At 30.9% G+C, this 15,453-nt stretch overlaps 1 protein-coding gene across 1 annotated transcript; it reads left to right on the top strand.

Moving 5' to 3' along the window:
* Positions 1 to 7,863: 7,863 nt before the first annotated feature.
* Positions 7,864 to 15,038, top strand: LOC108782120 (uncharacterized). Its single transcript, XM_018550291.1, has 7 exons — positions 7,864 to 8,184; positions 11,958 to 12,169; positions 13,309 to 13,545; positions 13,669 to 13,884; positions 14,079 to 14,474; positions 14,554 to 14,705; positions 14,813 to 15,038. Exons 1-7 carry the CDS (start codon positions 7,983 to 7,985, stop codon positions 15,036 to 15,038), a joined length of 1,641 nt encoding a protein of 546 aa, XP_018405793.1. The 5' UTR covers positions 7,864 to 7,982.
* Positions 15,039 to 15,453: the final 415 nt, after the last annotated feature.

Genomic DNA, 15,453 nt, shown 5'->3' with positions numbered 1-15,453 from the left:
CAAACAGTACCGACGTCCGTACATTAAGTGTATCTACGCTGGCAGCTGACAACGTCGAGTTTAGATCGTCGTAATTTATTTTAGGTCGTTGTTTGTATCTTAAAGTAGCATAAGAATGAACCTTTGAAGAAGACTTCCTCGATAATGAATTTTGACGCATCGGATGTATTATTTTTTCTTCCATTTTTTCGCATGGATTGATAACAGGTTGAAGATTTTTTGGAATCTCCGTTTTTTTCAGAATCTCTAGTTTTTTCGGAATTTCTTCTTTTCTCGAAATTTCTTCTTTTCTTAATATATATTTTTTCGGAATCTCTTCTGCTTTTGGAATTTCTTTCTTTTTCGGAATATCTTCTTTCTTTGGAACATAGTCTTTCCTGGGTATTTTCTCTTCTACAAGATTATCAGATTTCTCGATATCACAGGATAATTTTTGTGCCACTTTCTCCAGCGTATTTTCCACTAGCATGTCTCTTTGGTATTTTATCTGCTGCTCTGCCTGCTTCATTTTTTCATTAAGAAGTCTCTCCGCGATCCTTAGTTTCTTCTCTCTTCTGAACAGCTCCCTCTCTCTTTCTTGCAAATTTATCTCCTTTTCCCGCAAGATAGTTTCACGATTCCTTAGAATCTCAATTTTGTGTAACCAAGCTTCTGTGAAAATCTCCTCGCTGACTTCTTCAGGCGACTGAACCGATGCGGTACAGCCATTCTTGTAACCATGACAGCAGAAGTTGTTCAGCTTGGTGTCTAATGAGTTCTCATTTCTCTCGTCGATCGACATCAAACTGTTTACCCTGCTGAATTGTTTTACAGGATACAATGACTCTTGCGGTCCAACTGATGCTTGAAACTCCATTTTTTGTACACGCTTGTTAGAATGATAAGAATTCGTGTTATTATAATATTTAATGATATCGTTATCCAAATGTTCGTTGCATGGAATCTCACTTTCATTCATTATGCCTTTCACGAGTTTTATACCAATCAATGTGCTATCTTCAGTGGAAAACTTTGCGAATTCTTCGTGTTTATTATGCAAAGTAAGCAACTTATCTTTTTCGTTTTGCATATTGTTTTCGAATATGTTTTCGCTCTTGTTCTTGAGATCATCGATCTCATTAATTATAGATAAGTTCTCCACTCCATCAGGTACGATGTACGTCTCAACTTTGTACAGGATAGGTTTCTTCATGATTGATATTGCAATATGTTAATATCTTTTAAAATTTTCCAGTATTAGATGATGTAAATTGTTACGATGATGGATCATTTCTGCAAATAAAAAAATATTTATTATTTATTTATTAAAAAAATATGTGTATACACACAAATACATATATGTCCCCCTATTAAGTGATCATTTTTTTAATCTCATAAATTAACACAGATAGACCTAATAAATATAATTTTAAATTCAAAGTTTTAACTAGACTTTATTATGAGCGTAATGATCACTGAGCAAAATTATGTGATTAGAGATAAAGAATACATTTTTTTTCATAATAAAGTAAATATTTCAATATAATAAAAGAAATTGTAACGTTCGAGTACGATCATATATGACATAATAAAATTATTGATAATTATGTATATTTATATAGTTTAGCCCTTCGTAATAAAAAATAAAAAATTGGTTAATTCAATGCGTTTGAAAAACGCGCATTAAACGAAAAAATCTAGCAGAAAAAAAGAACGTCGTTATGTCTCGCGAATCAAGATATTAATTGTTAAAATTGACTATTTAAGTTCTGGAAAAAATCTGTTACAAACATAAAAAATTTCTCCTTTTGTTATGTGTATAAATCTGTGTGAAATAATTTATAACGGGTTTTCAACTTAGCAATTGGTATGTAAAGCGAAATTTAATTTAAAAAAATTGACTTTAGTTTTACGAGGAGAGTGAGATAGGAATCCTTTACACATACATATGGTGACCATATTTTTTTTAAAGAAAATAAAGGACAAATCTAAAATAAAAACAACTCTAGTTTGAATAAATTTTATTTAAAAAATTAAGTAAAATGTAATTAATAAAAACTAATTATATTTATATACAAGAAACTGTAAAATATTTTTGGTAAAACTTTGCTTGTTAATAACATTAGACATTAGAACGCTAGTTAGAAAAGAATTTTCGTAATGTCAAAATAAAGGACAATAAAAGGCAATATTGGAAAATAAAGAACAAAACTGAGTTTTGAAGAAACAAATAAATCTAAAGGACAGCTATAATCTAAAGTAAAGAACTGTCCTTTACAATAAAGAACATATGGTCACCGTACACATACATCGTACAATGGCATGTTTTCGTTATTCAACTAGAAGCAACCATGACTAAAATGACTATCTTTGTCATCTTTGATCTCTGAAGACGAAGAAGTTGCTTCTGGTTGCATAACGGAAAAACGCCCCAAGTTTGGCAGTTTAGCTACGGTTCGTTTAATTCTATAAATGCTGCGAAGCATTTTTTGATTGGTCAATTATTAAAATTCTTTCTTCTAATTGGTTAATCGAAAGCTTGGAAACATTTGTAGCGTCAAGTAGACCGCACCCTTTATTACTTCGCGATTGCGGAGGGTTCCGACCCTTTTCCTCCCTCCCCCTCCTTTGCACCTGTACCACAATCTGATTTGCTACTCTACACCGCTCTCTTACTTATCGACGCACAATCTTAATCGTACAGCTGATGAATGTTCAATTTTAATTACAATTTTCTCACAAAAGCCTATTCATTCAACTCTTTTATATAGTGTTAGTAAACACGCAATCTCCTCTTTTGAATGAATTATGGCGCATTCCACACTTGCAGACATTTTACAATTCTTACTCAATACCGTTTATTCAAATAAGGCCGTTATTTTATTTGTGCGTTTTTATTGTACAACATTTTAAAACCTGTTGATTGGCTACACTGATAAAAATATCTACATTAAATTTCATAATTTTTACAGAAGCAAATTTCAAGCAGGTACATTAAAATCATTCAATTATGTTGTCACAATGAGCATAAAATTACAAATAACTTAGATTTAACGATTTCAATGTACCTGCTTGAAAGTTGCTTCCGTTACATATTTACATGAAATTTCATGTCTTTTTAAACAGTGTATAGGATAGAAAAATCCGAAGACTTCTCTGTCCTGCATTTGTCGTGTACAATAAAAACGCACAAATGAAATAGCATATCTTTATTCAAGGACCGTTAAATATTTATACTATTCATATATGAACTATAAATCTTTTATATTAATACACTGCAACTGCAAGCGATATGAGCCATAAATAAGCCAATTTTTAAATTTTTCTTTGATTTTGTTGTGAAATTAATATATCTCGATTTTTGTGCATTTTTTAATTCTGTAAAAAAATATTTTATAATGTATATCCGTAAAACCAGTTTGAAGATTTCAGTTGCACTGTAATTCGTGAGAATTAATGTCGCTTTAACATCTCCATAACTTTTAGAATTATTGGAAAACGCCTCGTTATATGAACATTACAAAAAAGAAAAACAAATTGAAAACAAACGATAAAAGAAAAGATTACATATTTATTTTTAAAGAAATTATGATTTTGGATTTTTAATATAAATGTGCACGATTTATTAAAATGCAATTGCGTTGTAACATACCAGAATTATCGTAATCCAAATGCAGCTTCTTAGAGTCTTAGAAGATACGTATAGCGTGGCGTCTGCATTTAAACTGAGCTTTCACTTAACGTTCGACCGAAATGCTGAGTTCACAGGTATGTATACGGACTCTGTCCGTCGGGTATCTGCAACGTGATTTGCTGAGACGGTTTTTAAATCCCAGCTACAACCAACGCTGGACCTTACACGTATATTCGTGGTATTCTACCTGCTTCTTCTATAACAATACACGAAATGTGAGAGTGTGTGTTTCTTTCTTGAAGGATATGAAAGACAAGTTTCTAACAAAAAAAATGCCAGTTAAACACTCAAATAGAAAGATTTATACGAGAGCGTATAAGTTACATTGTCAAAATATTGAAGAAAATCGTTGAAATTTTTAAAAAATCTAAAAATTTGAAAGAAACTATTTGTGTCACGTAGAAGGGTGAAAAAATTATAATTCGTTACTTTAAAACTTATATATATATATATATACTATATATATATACTATATATATATATATAGTAATATATATATGTTAACTATTTAATAGTATTTTTGGAAGTATACACTAAAATTATTTATTATATTGAGATTTGACTCCTTGAGTCCTTTCATGTAACGTATGTGTGTTGAAAAATGTTTCTATTGTTATACTATTCCTTGTTATACTATTTATTATTACTTACTTTTCATCGAATTGATGGCTGAAATGTAAATATGTTGATGTAGATACTTTTATTTTGTAGAGTATTTTTTCAAGATATCGAACTTGCGATATTTTAAAGTATGTACACACACATACACACACAGTGTGAGTTAGTTAAACTATTAAAAAAAGTGTTGCAAATTTATATCTCAGAAACAAAGTATTTTAGAGAAAAATTTTTTATATAAAAGTTGTATGGGTTGAAGAGGGAAATGAGATGGTGTAATTTTTTTTTTTTACTTTCGAGAGTTGTTTGAAGATCACGTAAAGGTCATTATTAAATAGTTCCCTATATATTTAATTACATGTTCTTATAGCTTACATTGAGAGTTTTCTAAAATAGTATAGTACTAATTTTACGATTTATTAGTTTCATAAACGTGTATACGCGTTAAAACTCAATAATACTCAATTTATATTTAAAATTAAGATTTTAATGTTATCGTTCAAATTTAATTATTAATATAGAGATAGATACATGTATATCTAGATATTCTAAATACTTTACACATTACTGACAATAACTTAGAAAATATTAGTACCCTATATAGACGCAAAATATTCCTATAGAATATTATATAAATATTATTAATAACAATTAAAATAAATTATAATATTTCGAGAATATTGTACAAATTTTTTAATATATATAATATATATTATGAGAGTATTCTATAGATGTTATATGTTCATTTATTCTTGGTATATTTCTTTTAATATCACTGAAATATTATTAAAATAATATTTATTAATATTAATTATTTTTATATTAGCGCAATTTGAATTTACAATCAAATAAGGAAAAGGTCTTATCATGCGTCTTGTGTTTGAATAATGATTCGGTGTGATTTTACGTGTTTGCATATCCAGATCAACAATAGCCCGCCAAAATCATTTTCAATCTTTAATCTGCTTATACTTAAACTAAACTGATGTGACAGTTTTACAAATTACAGTAAATGTTATTATAAATATTATAATACTTTTTAATCGTACAATATTACAATAACATTAAATAATATTACTTTTAATAATCATAAAATTAGGAGAGAATATATAATCAACTATTAATATATATATATTTTTTAAATATTAGATATATAATTTTAGTAAAAAATATTATTAAAACGTTATATTTAATATTCCGGGAAAATATACTTAAATATTACTTAATACTAAATAATATTATATGCACCTATAGGGTGGCTGCGTTTAGCAACCTTTGAGAAAGCAATTTTGCAACTTTCTGTTGTAAAAGTCTTCAATGTGATTAGTTTTTTAGATTCATAAAGAACTAGAAATAAGAGAATCGTATTGAAAAATTTTACAACAGTTGCTGCTTTATCTGCAAAACGCGAATATAATGACTGCGTTCAACAGAACATGCATGAGTTTAACAAAACTGTTTTATGATTGTCTGCTGAGACAGGATCATTCTTTTAGATCTAATCCAAGAAGAAAATTACCAACAATTACAAAATAATAAGTATTTTGCTAAACGCAGTCACTAATTTTTTAACCTAGAACTTTTGCGCGTGCATATCGACTAAATTATACACGCGCGTTATACATAGCGTTCCTGTAATAAGAGTTACAACAATATGGTCCTAACTTTAAATTGGCTGCCGAAATTCGTCATATGTAATAGCCAACCGCAAGTTTCAAGTAGCAGAAATTGTCACATTTTTAAGATAACCATTTTGAGGTAAGAATAAATAGAAGTTATAATGCCCGGATGTACAGCTCTAGAGGATACTTTGAGTCATTTCCAACAATTTCAAAATGTGTTATTTTTCTTTGAAAGACATTGAAAGATATGCCATTTGGATAATTAATATAAAGCGAAGAAATTGGACACCCACTAAATTTTCAGCGCTTTGTGAAGTAAATAAAATAAATTTAAAACACATAAATTTATAAAATAAAACATTTGTTTACAAAATAAAACATTTCGTGTTTTAGACTCATTTTGCACCAGAAGCGTGGGAACAGCAGAGAACTAACGGATTAAAAAAACTTAAATAAAATGCTGTACCAACTGTATTCAAAAGTGAGTAATAATAAATTACTCACTTTTGAATACAGTTGGTACGGCATTTTATTTAAGTTAATATTATTAAAATCTCAGTTATTATTATCTAATTTAAGTTAAATTAATAATAAATGAATTTTTAATAATTTTAACAATAATAATTTTTAATCTTATTTTTAATTTTTTTATCTTTTTTTCACGAGAAGATTTATTGACAAATGTTAGTACTAATAAAATCTTCTAACTCTACATATTTAACCATACACGCGTATTCTATTTTCTAACTCGCCTATATTCTCTACAGTAGTAACTATACTTACATGTAACAAAATCAGTGTTACCAACGTAAATTTGGCTATTAATGGCGGCGGTTTGGCCTAACTTTTATAATAAGAATACTAGTTATACACACATCCGCATTTTATATGAAGCTTTATATGAAATATTATTAAAATGTAGACTAAATATTTTATATTGTGTGCTGTCTAGGAGATGTGATATCGATTGAAGTGTTTCCTATAGTAGCGTATACATTTGATATTTATAATAATATGTATGAATATATAAATTTATATATATATATATATAATTTATCTTGAATGTGTTTTTGACGAAATACTATTTTTAAAGATTATGGATAAATTATCATATGATATTAATAGTGTTCCGCGGGGGGTCCAAGGATAATTGAAAAATGTCGGTATTAGTGACACTACATAAATTTTTAAATTATCAATATATAAATGTATTGTACAATAAATGTATTGTATATTTATTGCACGGTAATATTACGTATTGCCATAAACTATACTTTTTTTAATAATTTTATTATTAGTATATGCAATAAAAAATCCGATACGATCGATAATAAAACTGCAGTAGTTTGAAATTAAAATTGAATATTATTGAGTCTAAAATATATGTAATATATACATAATATGCATGTTTACAAAAAATCAGATAATATAAAATTAGGATTAATTATTTAGGTTTTAACATTCATGAGAAGTTTTACAAGATTGTCGATTTTTAATAGTATCTCGTCAATTATGCGAAAGATTGGTCGACGGGATAATAATGCCTGGTTTATATTTCGATCTTAACCTTAAAATCCGAAAATTCAGTCAATAGAATTCAAATTTCGATTAGAACTGGCAGCTTATTGGTTGAATTTTAGGATTAAAACCCGAAGTAAAAATTCAATCTAAATTCTACGAGTTAAATCTCGTCGCGAATCGAGAGACAGTCGCGTCTGTTCGAGACAAGGCACCTTCAGCTAGCGTTAACAAGTACGGCCCTGTGACGCCGGGTTCTGCGTTGCACTGCCATCTTAACGGTCAAGCCGAAGGAGAACTCGATAACTCGACATTTTATACACCAGCATCCGCCATTACGCTAGGGAGTTAGGAAAGTGAAGGAGATCAGAATACTAGGTGAGAGAGGCTAGAGATCATCGTTGTGTTCTTCGTAGTTCCCTGCTTACAAGATAACCACGGTTAACGGTAGCGGGAAGAAAAAACTATTTAGTGATTTCACTCCGCTATTTTGGGTACAAAGTGTGCGACTGGAACGCGTTAATTGGAGAATTCGGCACTGTTTGGCACGAATGGACAGTATTAATATCGCGCCAAAAACCGTCACGCTCGTCGCTGAGCGTGGCGTAATATGTAGAAACGTGCTGAGTCCTCCATCACCTTCGCATTCTCGTCCTTTACGTCTTACGCCGACCGGGAAAATCAGCCATGCCAAGACACGAGTTTATACGCAACGTTATAGGAAGGAGTGGGAACAGATGCCGGACTTTAAAGGTGCGTTTCTTTCTCTCGCGCATAGGGTTATTGGAGTAACCGCTCTTTTTTTAACTTTCTATATTCTAGCTATATATACACTGCTTAGTTCCTACAGTTTATAGGCCCGTATTCAGATCTTGTATTTAAGGCTTCCTTCAATTTATCTTTAGATATTCAGTAGCCAATAAAATAATTCGTCGAGCATCCGAAGATAAACTTAATGAAACCTTATAAGTATTAGCCTGACTATGAATTGGTATTAAATCTAGTTATCATACCTTTGTTAACCTGAACTCTCCACTATCACAAATCGAATTGGGACATGGTAAAAAATTTATTACTTTTTATTTGTTAATTATTCGTTTAAAAAGAAATTTTTTTGCTCCATCCGTTCAGCAAGCTAAAAGAAATAAAAGAGGGAGGAGGTTTAATGGTAAAGTAGACCCCCATATCGAAAAAAAATAGATACAGTAGCGCTACAATGAAATCAAGCATCAAAGTTTTTTGTTTTGCTTCAAGATAGCGACATTCAACAGAATGTCGAAATTTAATATTTTTAAAGAAATATCAATATACGTGTGATCGCGCCGTAAAAATTTACGATCCGCGTCGCGCTTCGAATTCTTTTTCTACCATCAAAAAATTATTTCGCTTGTTTTTGGTACCAAAATAATGCTCAGGAAACGTACTGTCGAAATGATGCAAAACCTGATTTATTTGCTAGCTTTCACATGTGAAAAATAATCAATTAATGAAGGACGTTACGATTTAAGTTTCTTTTCTATCTCCATACACAACAGAATTATTTGCTCGTACGATCTTGGTAAGTAATCGTTAGGACAAGCACTATCGAAATATGATAAAATCTGATCTTTTTGCTAACTGTAATACGTGAGAGCTCGATAAGACGTGAACGTTGCCTCCCAACCAATCAGCGTACCTCGTACTTATTTCGCTTGTATAATAGGTCTGTTCTTTTTGACTGAACTTCTGGGTATCAATCATGAAACTTTTTCCTGGAATGAAAAATGAAGAGTGAAAATTTTTACCATTGTAGTTAATGGAGAAATTTTTCACTTTTCATTTTCCATCCTAGGGAAAAAGTTTCATGATCGATACCCTGCACTAGTTCATTTTTTCCTTTTCTCTCTAGGAGAAGAGGAAAGGAAAAAAGATGAACTGGTGCAAAAGTTCAGCCAAAAAGAACAGGCATTGTCTCAAGAATTATCTGCTCGCCTGTTTTTGGTGTCAAAATAATGCGAGTAAATAATTTAGTGATAATAGAATTATAGAAAAAGAACTAAGCTCGCTGCCGAGCGTCCTCGATTTACTAATTATTTAATAAATTTGTTGTTTGTGTGGAAATAGAGAGAGAAAAGAAATCACAGCGCAGGTCGTCCTTCATTAACTGATTAATTTTCACATTTCTATTTCAATTTCTTAGGAATTGAAATAGATAGAAATGGATTCGTGTATACTCATTGCTGAATCCAAAATTCTGATTTTTCGGTTACTTACTATTAAAATTAGAAATATAACATAATTATATGTATATATTTTTTGGAATATAATATAATCTAAATTATTAATTAATAACAATTTTAAAAAATACCATTGCACCGAATTCTTGTGCTCAGATTCGTAATTTGGATTTCTGTAATTATATTACTTTATTGTAAGTATTATTTTACCAAAACAAAAAATTCTAGTACAGTTAACAGGAAAAAGTTATTCTATTAATAAGAAATTCTGGTAAATTTAACTAGGAGGAATAAATCAAATTCATCCGGTAATTTTTACAAGAATTCTGATTTATCTATTTTTGAATAGATATATTGGTTGAATCTACCAAATTTTTAAATAATTCAACCAAACTTTTTCAGTGCACATATCACCTACTCACTGTAACTAGCGTGTTAGAGTGAATAAGAGCTACGGTTGAAGTAGCATGTTAAAGTACGACGCGAATAAATCTTACGCTGTACATGGGCACATTCAGCGGATTCAATAGTTGAATGAGCACTCGCTATTATTGGTGCATTCTTCTAGATCTAAAATTTTGATTGGATGAACTAAAAGAATACACCAATTACAGCGAGCGCTTACTCAATTGTTGAGTCCGCTGAACGCGCCCCATGACTACATGACATTTATTTATGTCTGACCATGTTCCATTATGATCCATCGCGTCAATTCGCGTATGCTTGCAATTCCTTATGAAGTCTCACAATTAAAGTATTCAAAGTACTAAGTCTCAAAGTATTCATTATAATGAGTTTCTAAGGAAACTTCAAGATGAGCTAATTGTGGTTAATTTTTTTTTCAAGAATTCTTCAGATATTAATTTTTCTAATTCTGTATGTCTTTTTTTAAATGACTTCTCTATAAACTATTCACCTGTGTACTATCTAGGTTTGTTCTGGTTGGCTGAATTCTAAGCTTTAATTTACGATCTTCAATTTATAATAAAGTAATGGTAACAGTTTAAATAAATAGTTTGATATAGAGTTTATTTAAATAAAAAAATAATATTAGGTCAATCGGAAAGTTCCGTCCGGTTTTTTGCAAAAAGTATGATTTTAGTTAAGAAATAAAATGAAAAAGTACGTCAATCAAAATATTCCATCGTTAGCAATGACTTTTTCCCATCTTTCGGGCAGTAAGCGAATCCGTGGCGAAAGAATGACTCATCCTTGGAGACTATCCAGTCAGAAACCCATTTTTCAACGTCTTCATAAAAATTGAAGCGTTTCTCAGCAAATGCGTGTGCTTTCGATCGAAATACAAGTGGTAGTCGGAAGGAGTACAGTCTGATGATAAGCCTGTATGGGGTAGCACTTCCCAGCGAAGTGCTTCCAATGTTTCTTTAACAGCCTTAGTGACGTGAGGTTGAGCATCGTCATGAAGCAAAATTACTTTATGTTGTCTTGTCTCAGATTCTAGTCGTTTTTCGCGCAATGCTCGGCTCAAACGGATTATTTGTTCTCGATAGAGAACCTGTGACTGTTTGACCAGATTTCAACAGCTCATACAATATACCCTTCTGGTCCCACCAAATACAGAGCTTGGCCTTCTTCTCATGAATTGTGTTTTTGTGTAAATGTCAATGGTTGGTCTGGATCACAAATGGTTTTTCGGCGTTTGGGATTGTCGAAATAGATCCACTTTTCATCGCTTTCTTTGTTGCCTAGCAAACATAATTTCACAGATGGTTTTTCGCCTTTCAATATCTCTTGGCTTCAGTTCATATGACCCATTTTCCTTACTTGCAGATCTTTCCAAAGGCTTTTAAACGATCGGAAATAACAGAATGAGTACAATTTAATGCTTCTGCAAGTTGTTTTTGCGTTTGACATAGGTCTTCATCCACCAATGTCTACAATTCTTTATCTTTAAATGCTCTTGGCTGTTCAGAACGTTCTTTGTCCTCCACATAAAAATTACCACTTTGAAAGCGTCGAAACTATTCTCTGCATTTTATCGGAAGGAGCACTATCACCATAAACTTCTACAAGCATTCGATGAGCTTCAGCAGCAATTTTCTTCCATTTGAAGCAAAAGATTAACACTTTGTTCAAATGACGTTTATTTGACTCAAATTTCGATGCAGTAAGAAACAATGTTATTGATGCAAACGTATATACTGAATTTTATTGATAGATGATAAAACTAAAATATTAAGCCTGATTTAGACATTACAGTTATCGACAGTTCCAGGGATAGATACTCGCCGCTAGATGAACGGAACTTCCCGATTGATTCTAATAATTATAAAATATTTTTATGTACAGGATGGTTGACTTCGGTTTCCAATCAAGCGACCCGTGCTTACTGCCTGTATTGTAGAAAGAATTTACACGCACATCGTTTATCGCTACTGAAACATACGTGCACAATGAAGCACCAGCGTTCGGCCTTGACGTATCAACTGGAACAGAAACAGATGCCGGAACAGAAATCGGATATCGATGCGCCCGAGATAGGGCTTATGGAAGAAGTTGAGGTCAATATATATTTTCTATTAATTTTTATTGACAAGATATTCTATACATATATTCATTAAATTATTTTTATTCTATATATATTTATTATAACACAATTGAATTTATTCTTTTGTAGCTTTTTGCGGAATAAAAACTGTATATGTGTATAGAATATCTTTTACCTTTCATTCGAAGTTATTATGGCGTAGATATTTGTTATTTTTTAAAGGAATTCTATAATCTCGTTAAATTAAGTGACATCAGTTGCGGGATTCTCTAAACGTTTAATACCGTTGTAAAATGAATGATTCTAGATCGGATTTTGTTTTTGTTTCTTGTGAGGTATGTTACTTTAGATTGTTTTCAATTTTGGTATATATAAAAAAATGAAATAAATTTTATTTCTTTAGAACATCTCATCGAGCAATTTGATGTGACATGTCTTACAAGGATTATCTTAAGTTGAATTGATATTTAAATGAATAATTTGCATTAGCTAGAGGAAGGTTCAAAATGAACCGAAACGTTCTAATTAATTTTGAAGAAATCTATTTTTATTGGATTTGCGTAATAACAACGCCGTACTCTCATTTACCCTTTGAAAACTGATTTTTTGTCAATAATTGTTTTGTAGGTGGAGGTGTAAAGGATAGGCAAATCTGTTTTTTTTTTTTTTTTTAAATGGAATGATATGTTTTTTTTATTTATATTCTGATAGAGCATTTCAAGACAAATGCAGTAACCTATAATTGAAGATTACGCAAGGTCAATAATGGAAAATAATTGAATGGAAAATAAATTGTTTCAAAGCACTCTTCGAATAATTTCTTCTTTGCTTCTTGGTATACCGCTAATCGTTCACATGACGACGAACATGCGTCTCTCTAAACGGTCTTATCTCGCTGTACGTTTGCATTTGGCGGTAGGCCGGTCTATTTTCATAAAAAATAACTCCTTAACTAATATTAAAAATGCAAAATGATAGAGAGGACTTTTCTACTCAGTTTAGTCCAGTCTGCCTCTATGGGAGAGTTTTATAGTTAATTGTAAACACCCTATACACACACAAAATAATCCTTTTGATGCCCCAACAATCTCTGAAAATGTCGGTTGAATTTCTGAACATTCTGTATATGTGTGTGTTTATATTTTTATTTAGACACTAAATGAGCCTTCTCAAACGGAGGTAGATGATGACGACGATGACGATATCGAATATGTTGTTGAGAGACTAGATACAGATGAGGATGATGACTCCATAGAGTTTGAAGATGTAAAGGAAAACATTGAAGAAGTCAATATGGAACAGGAGGAAGAAAAGGAAATGGATGAAAGTAGTCAATTCAGTGAGGAGGATTCTCCATCTGTAATAAAAAAGATTAAATTATTACCCGAGGTAATTTATATATACAACAGATCATATGTACATGCAATAGAAGATATTGATTTTATAGTTTGATATCTACCAATTTTTTGAATGTTATATAATTTTTTGTGATGATAATTTTTCATGATTCAGCAAAAAGATCAAGATCCTTTGACAGAGGCGATGGCCCATGTTCATAATGAATATCTTGAGGAGGATGACGAGAACGTGCAGGTGGAAATGGTGATAGAATCGACTAATAATGATATATCTGTTTTACCTGAACCAGAGGATGATGACCAGGAGACATCAAAATCATATGAAAATAAAAAAACGGTAATAAAAACTACCAAGAATGGAAAAGTTCTTGTAAGTATCAATTTACCTTTCTGAACGATATAAAAATATAAACATTAAAAAACTGCTTTAATCAATCTTCAATTTAGTTAAATTTTACGTAAATTTCATATTGAAAATCATTAGCTAAGTATATGTATTATATTAGTATTTTTATACATATGAAATCATAATTAGCTATATATAGAAAAAATATCATTTCACAGCTGGAGGATCCTAAAGATAATTTGGTCGTAACTTCATCGTTACCGAATACGGTTTATCAGACAAATATTTCGACAAGCACAACACCGATTAAGAGTAATTATGTGCCGATTGCGCCAAATGTAAAGGCTCAAAAGATTACTCTGATGTGTGGTAATAAAGCTTTTACATTAACTGGCGGTTCATTCCAACCAGGCACACAGTATGTGCTGACCAAGCTCAAGAGTAAGCCAACGGCATTGATGCTGACCGATCAAAAGAAATTAACAATGAACGAATCAGAGAACCAAATCCTAGTAAAGCCAGACTCTATCGTCGATCAATCATTAATTATTCCTAGCACTAGCCAACAGTCGACTGTTGATCAGGAATCAATTGATACTAAATTATCTAAGAAGGTAAAAAAACATTGTGTACTTTTTTTATTCGTTCATTTTCTATATGGTCCAGAACACAGGTTGTCATTATTTATTCTAGATTATGGGAAAATCGTCCGGGAAACACATTGCACCGAAAAAATTGCGAATTTCTACATATGTTGTAGATAATATGAAGGGAGTTCCAATTAGTGGATTGCAAGTTAGCTTGTACAAATTAATGGACGGTAAATGGACCTTTTTGAACGAGAAGTATGTGTTTTTATATAACTTAGTCATTCTATTACTATTGTGTACTTTTTTTTTAAAAAAAACGTTAAAGACTATAAGTGTGATAACAAAAAAAAATTTTTTTCCAGTAATACAAATGTAGAGGGTTATTGTGACGATTTGATGGAAAAAATAAACGGTACGATCGGTCGTTATAAGATTCATTTTGATGTTGACAAATATTTTACACTGAAAAGAATAGATACCATGTTTCCATTCGTCGAGATTGTATTTGACGTAAAAAAACCAAAAACTCATTATCACATACCTCTTTTATTGAGTCCGTTTGGTTACACGATCTATCGTGGCACCTAAATAAATGTTATAGATACAATTACGAAGATATACTTCATAATTTAAGAAGATGAAACTGTGAGTGTATTTTATTATTTTTATATTGTAGAATTAAACAAGTTAGTGTATATATTGAAATACATAACGTGCATAATATGTATATACATATATCACATATAAGGTGTAACTAAAATAAAGTAACATACTTCAGAGCAGTTCCCCCCTCATCAGAATATAAAAAAAGTTCATATGTTTGCAAATTCACTATTATTCAGATATAGTTCAGTATATTTAAATATTATGCCCGCCGATCTATATCTTCTAGATTTTTATCCGTAGATATTTTATGAAATTCCAATTGCTAATGAAGATAAACTACATTAACTTATCTTTAATTCTTATAACACCATTCGCGATTGTTCCGGGATCTTTGAAA

Source organism: Cyphomyrmex costatus, unplaced genomic scaffold, assembly GCF_001594065.2.
Source record: "Cyphomyrmex costatus isolate MS0001 unplaced genomic scaffold, Ccosl1.0 scaffold97, whole genome shotgun sequence".
NCBI lineage: Eukaryota > Metazoa > Arthropoda > Insecta > Hymenoptera > Formicidae > Cyphomyrmex > Cyphomyrmex costatus.
Note: the sequence above shows the minus strand (reverse complement) of the source record. Positions and strands in the feature narration are given on the sequence as shown.

Coding starts and splice junctions, on each gene's coding strand:
- LOC108782120 (XM_018550291.1), top strand. CDS start 7,983: ATGGACAGTATTAATATCGCGCCAAAAACCGTCACGCTCGTCGCTGAG. Junction 13,546..13,668: donor AGATTAAATTATTACCCGAG/GTAATTTATATA, acceptor TTCATGATTCAG/CAAAAAGATCAAGATCCTTT. Junction 13,885..14,078: donor CCAAGAATGGAAAAGTTCTT/GTAAGTATCAAT, acceptor ATCATTTCACAG/CTGGAGGATCCTAAAGATAA.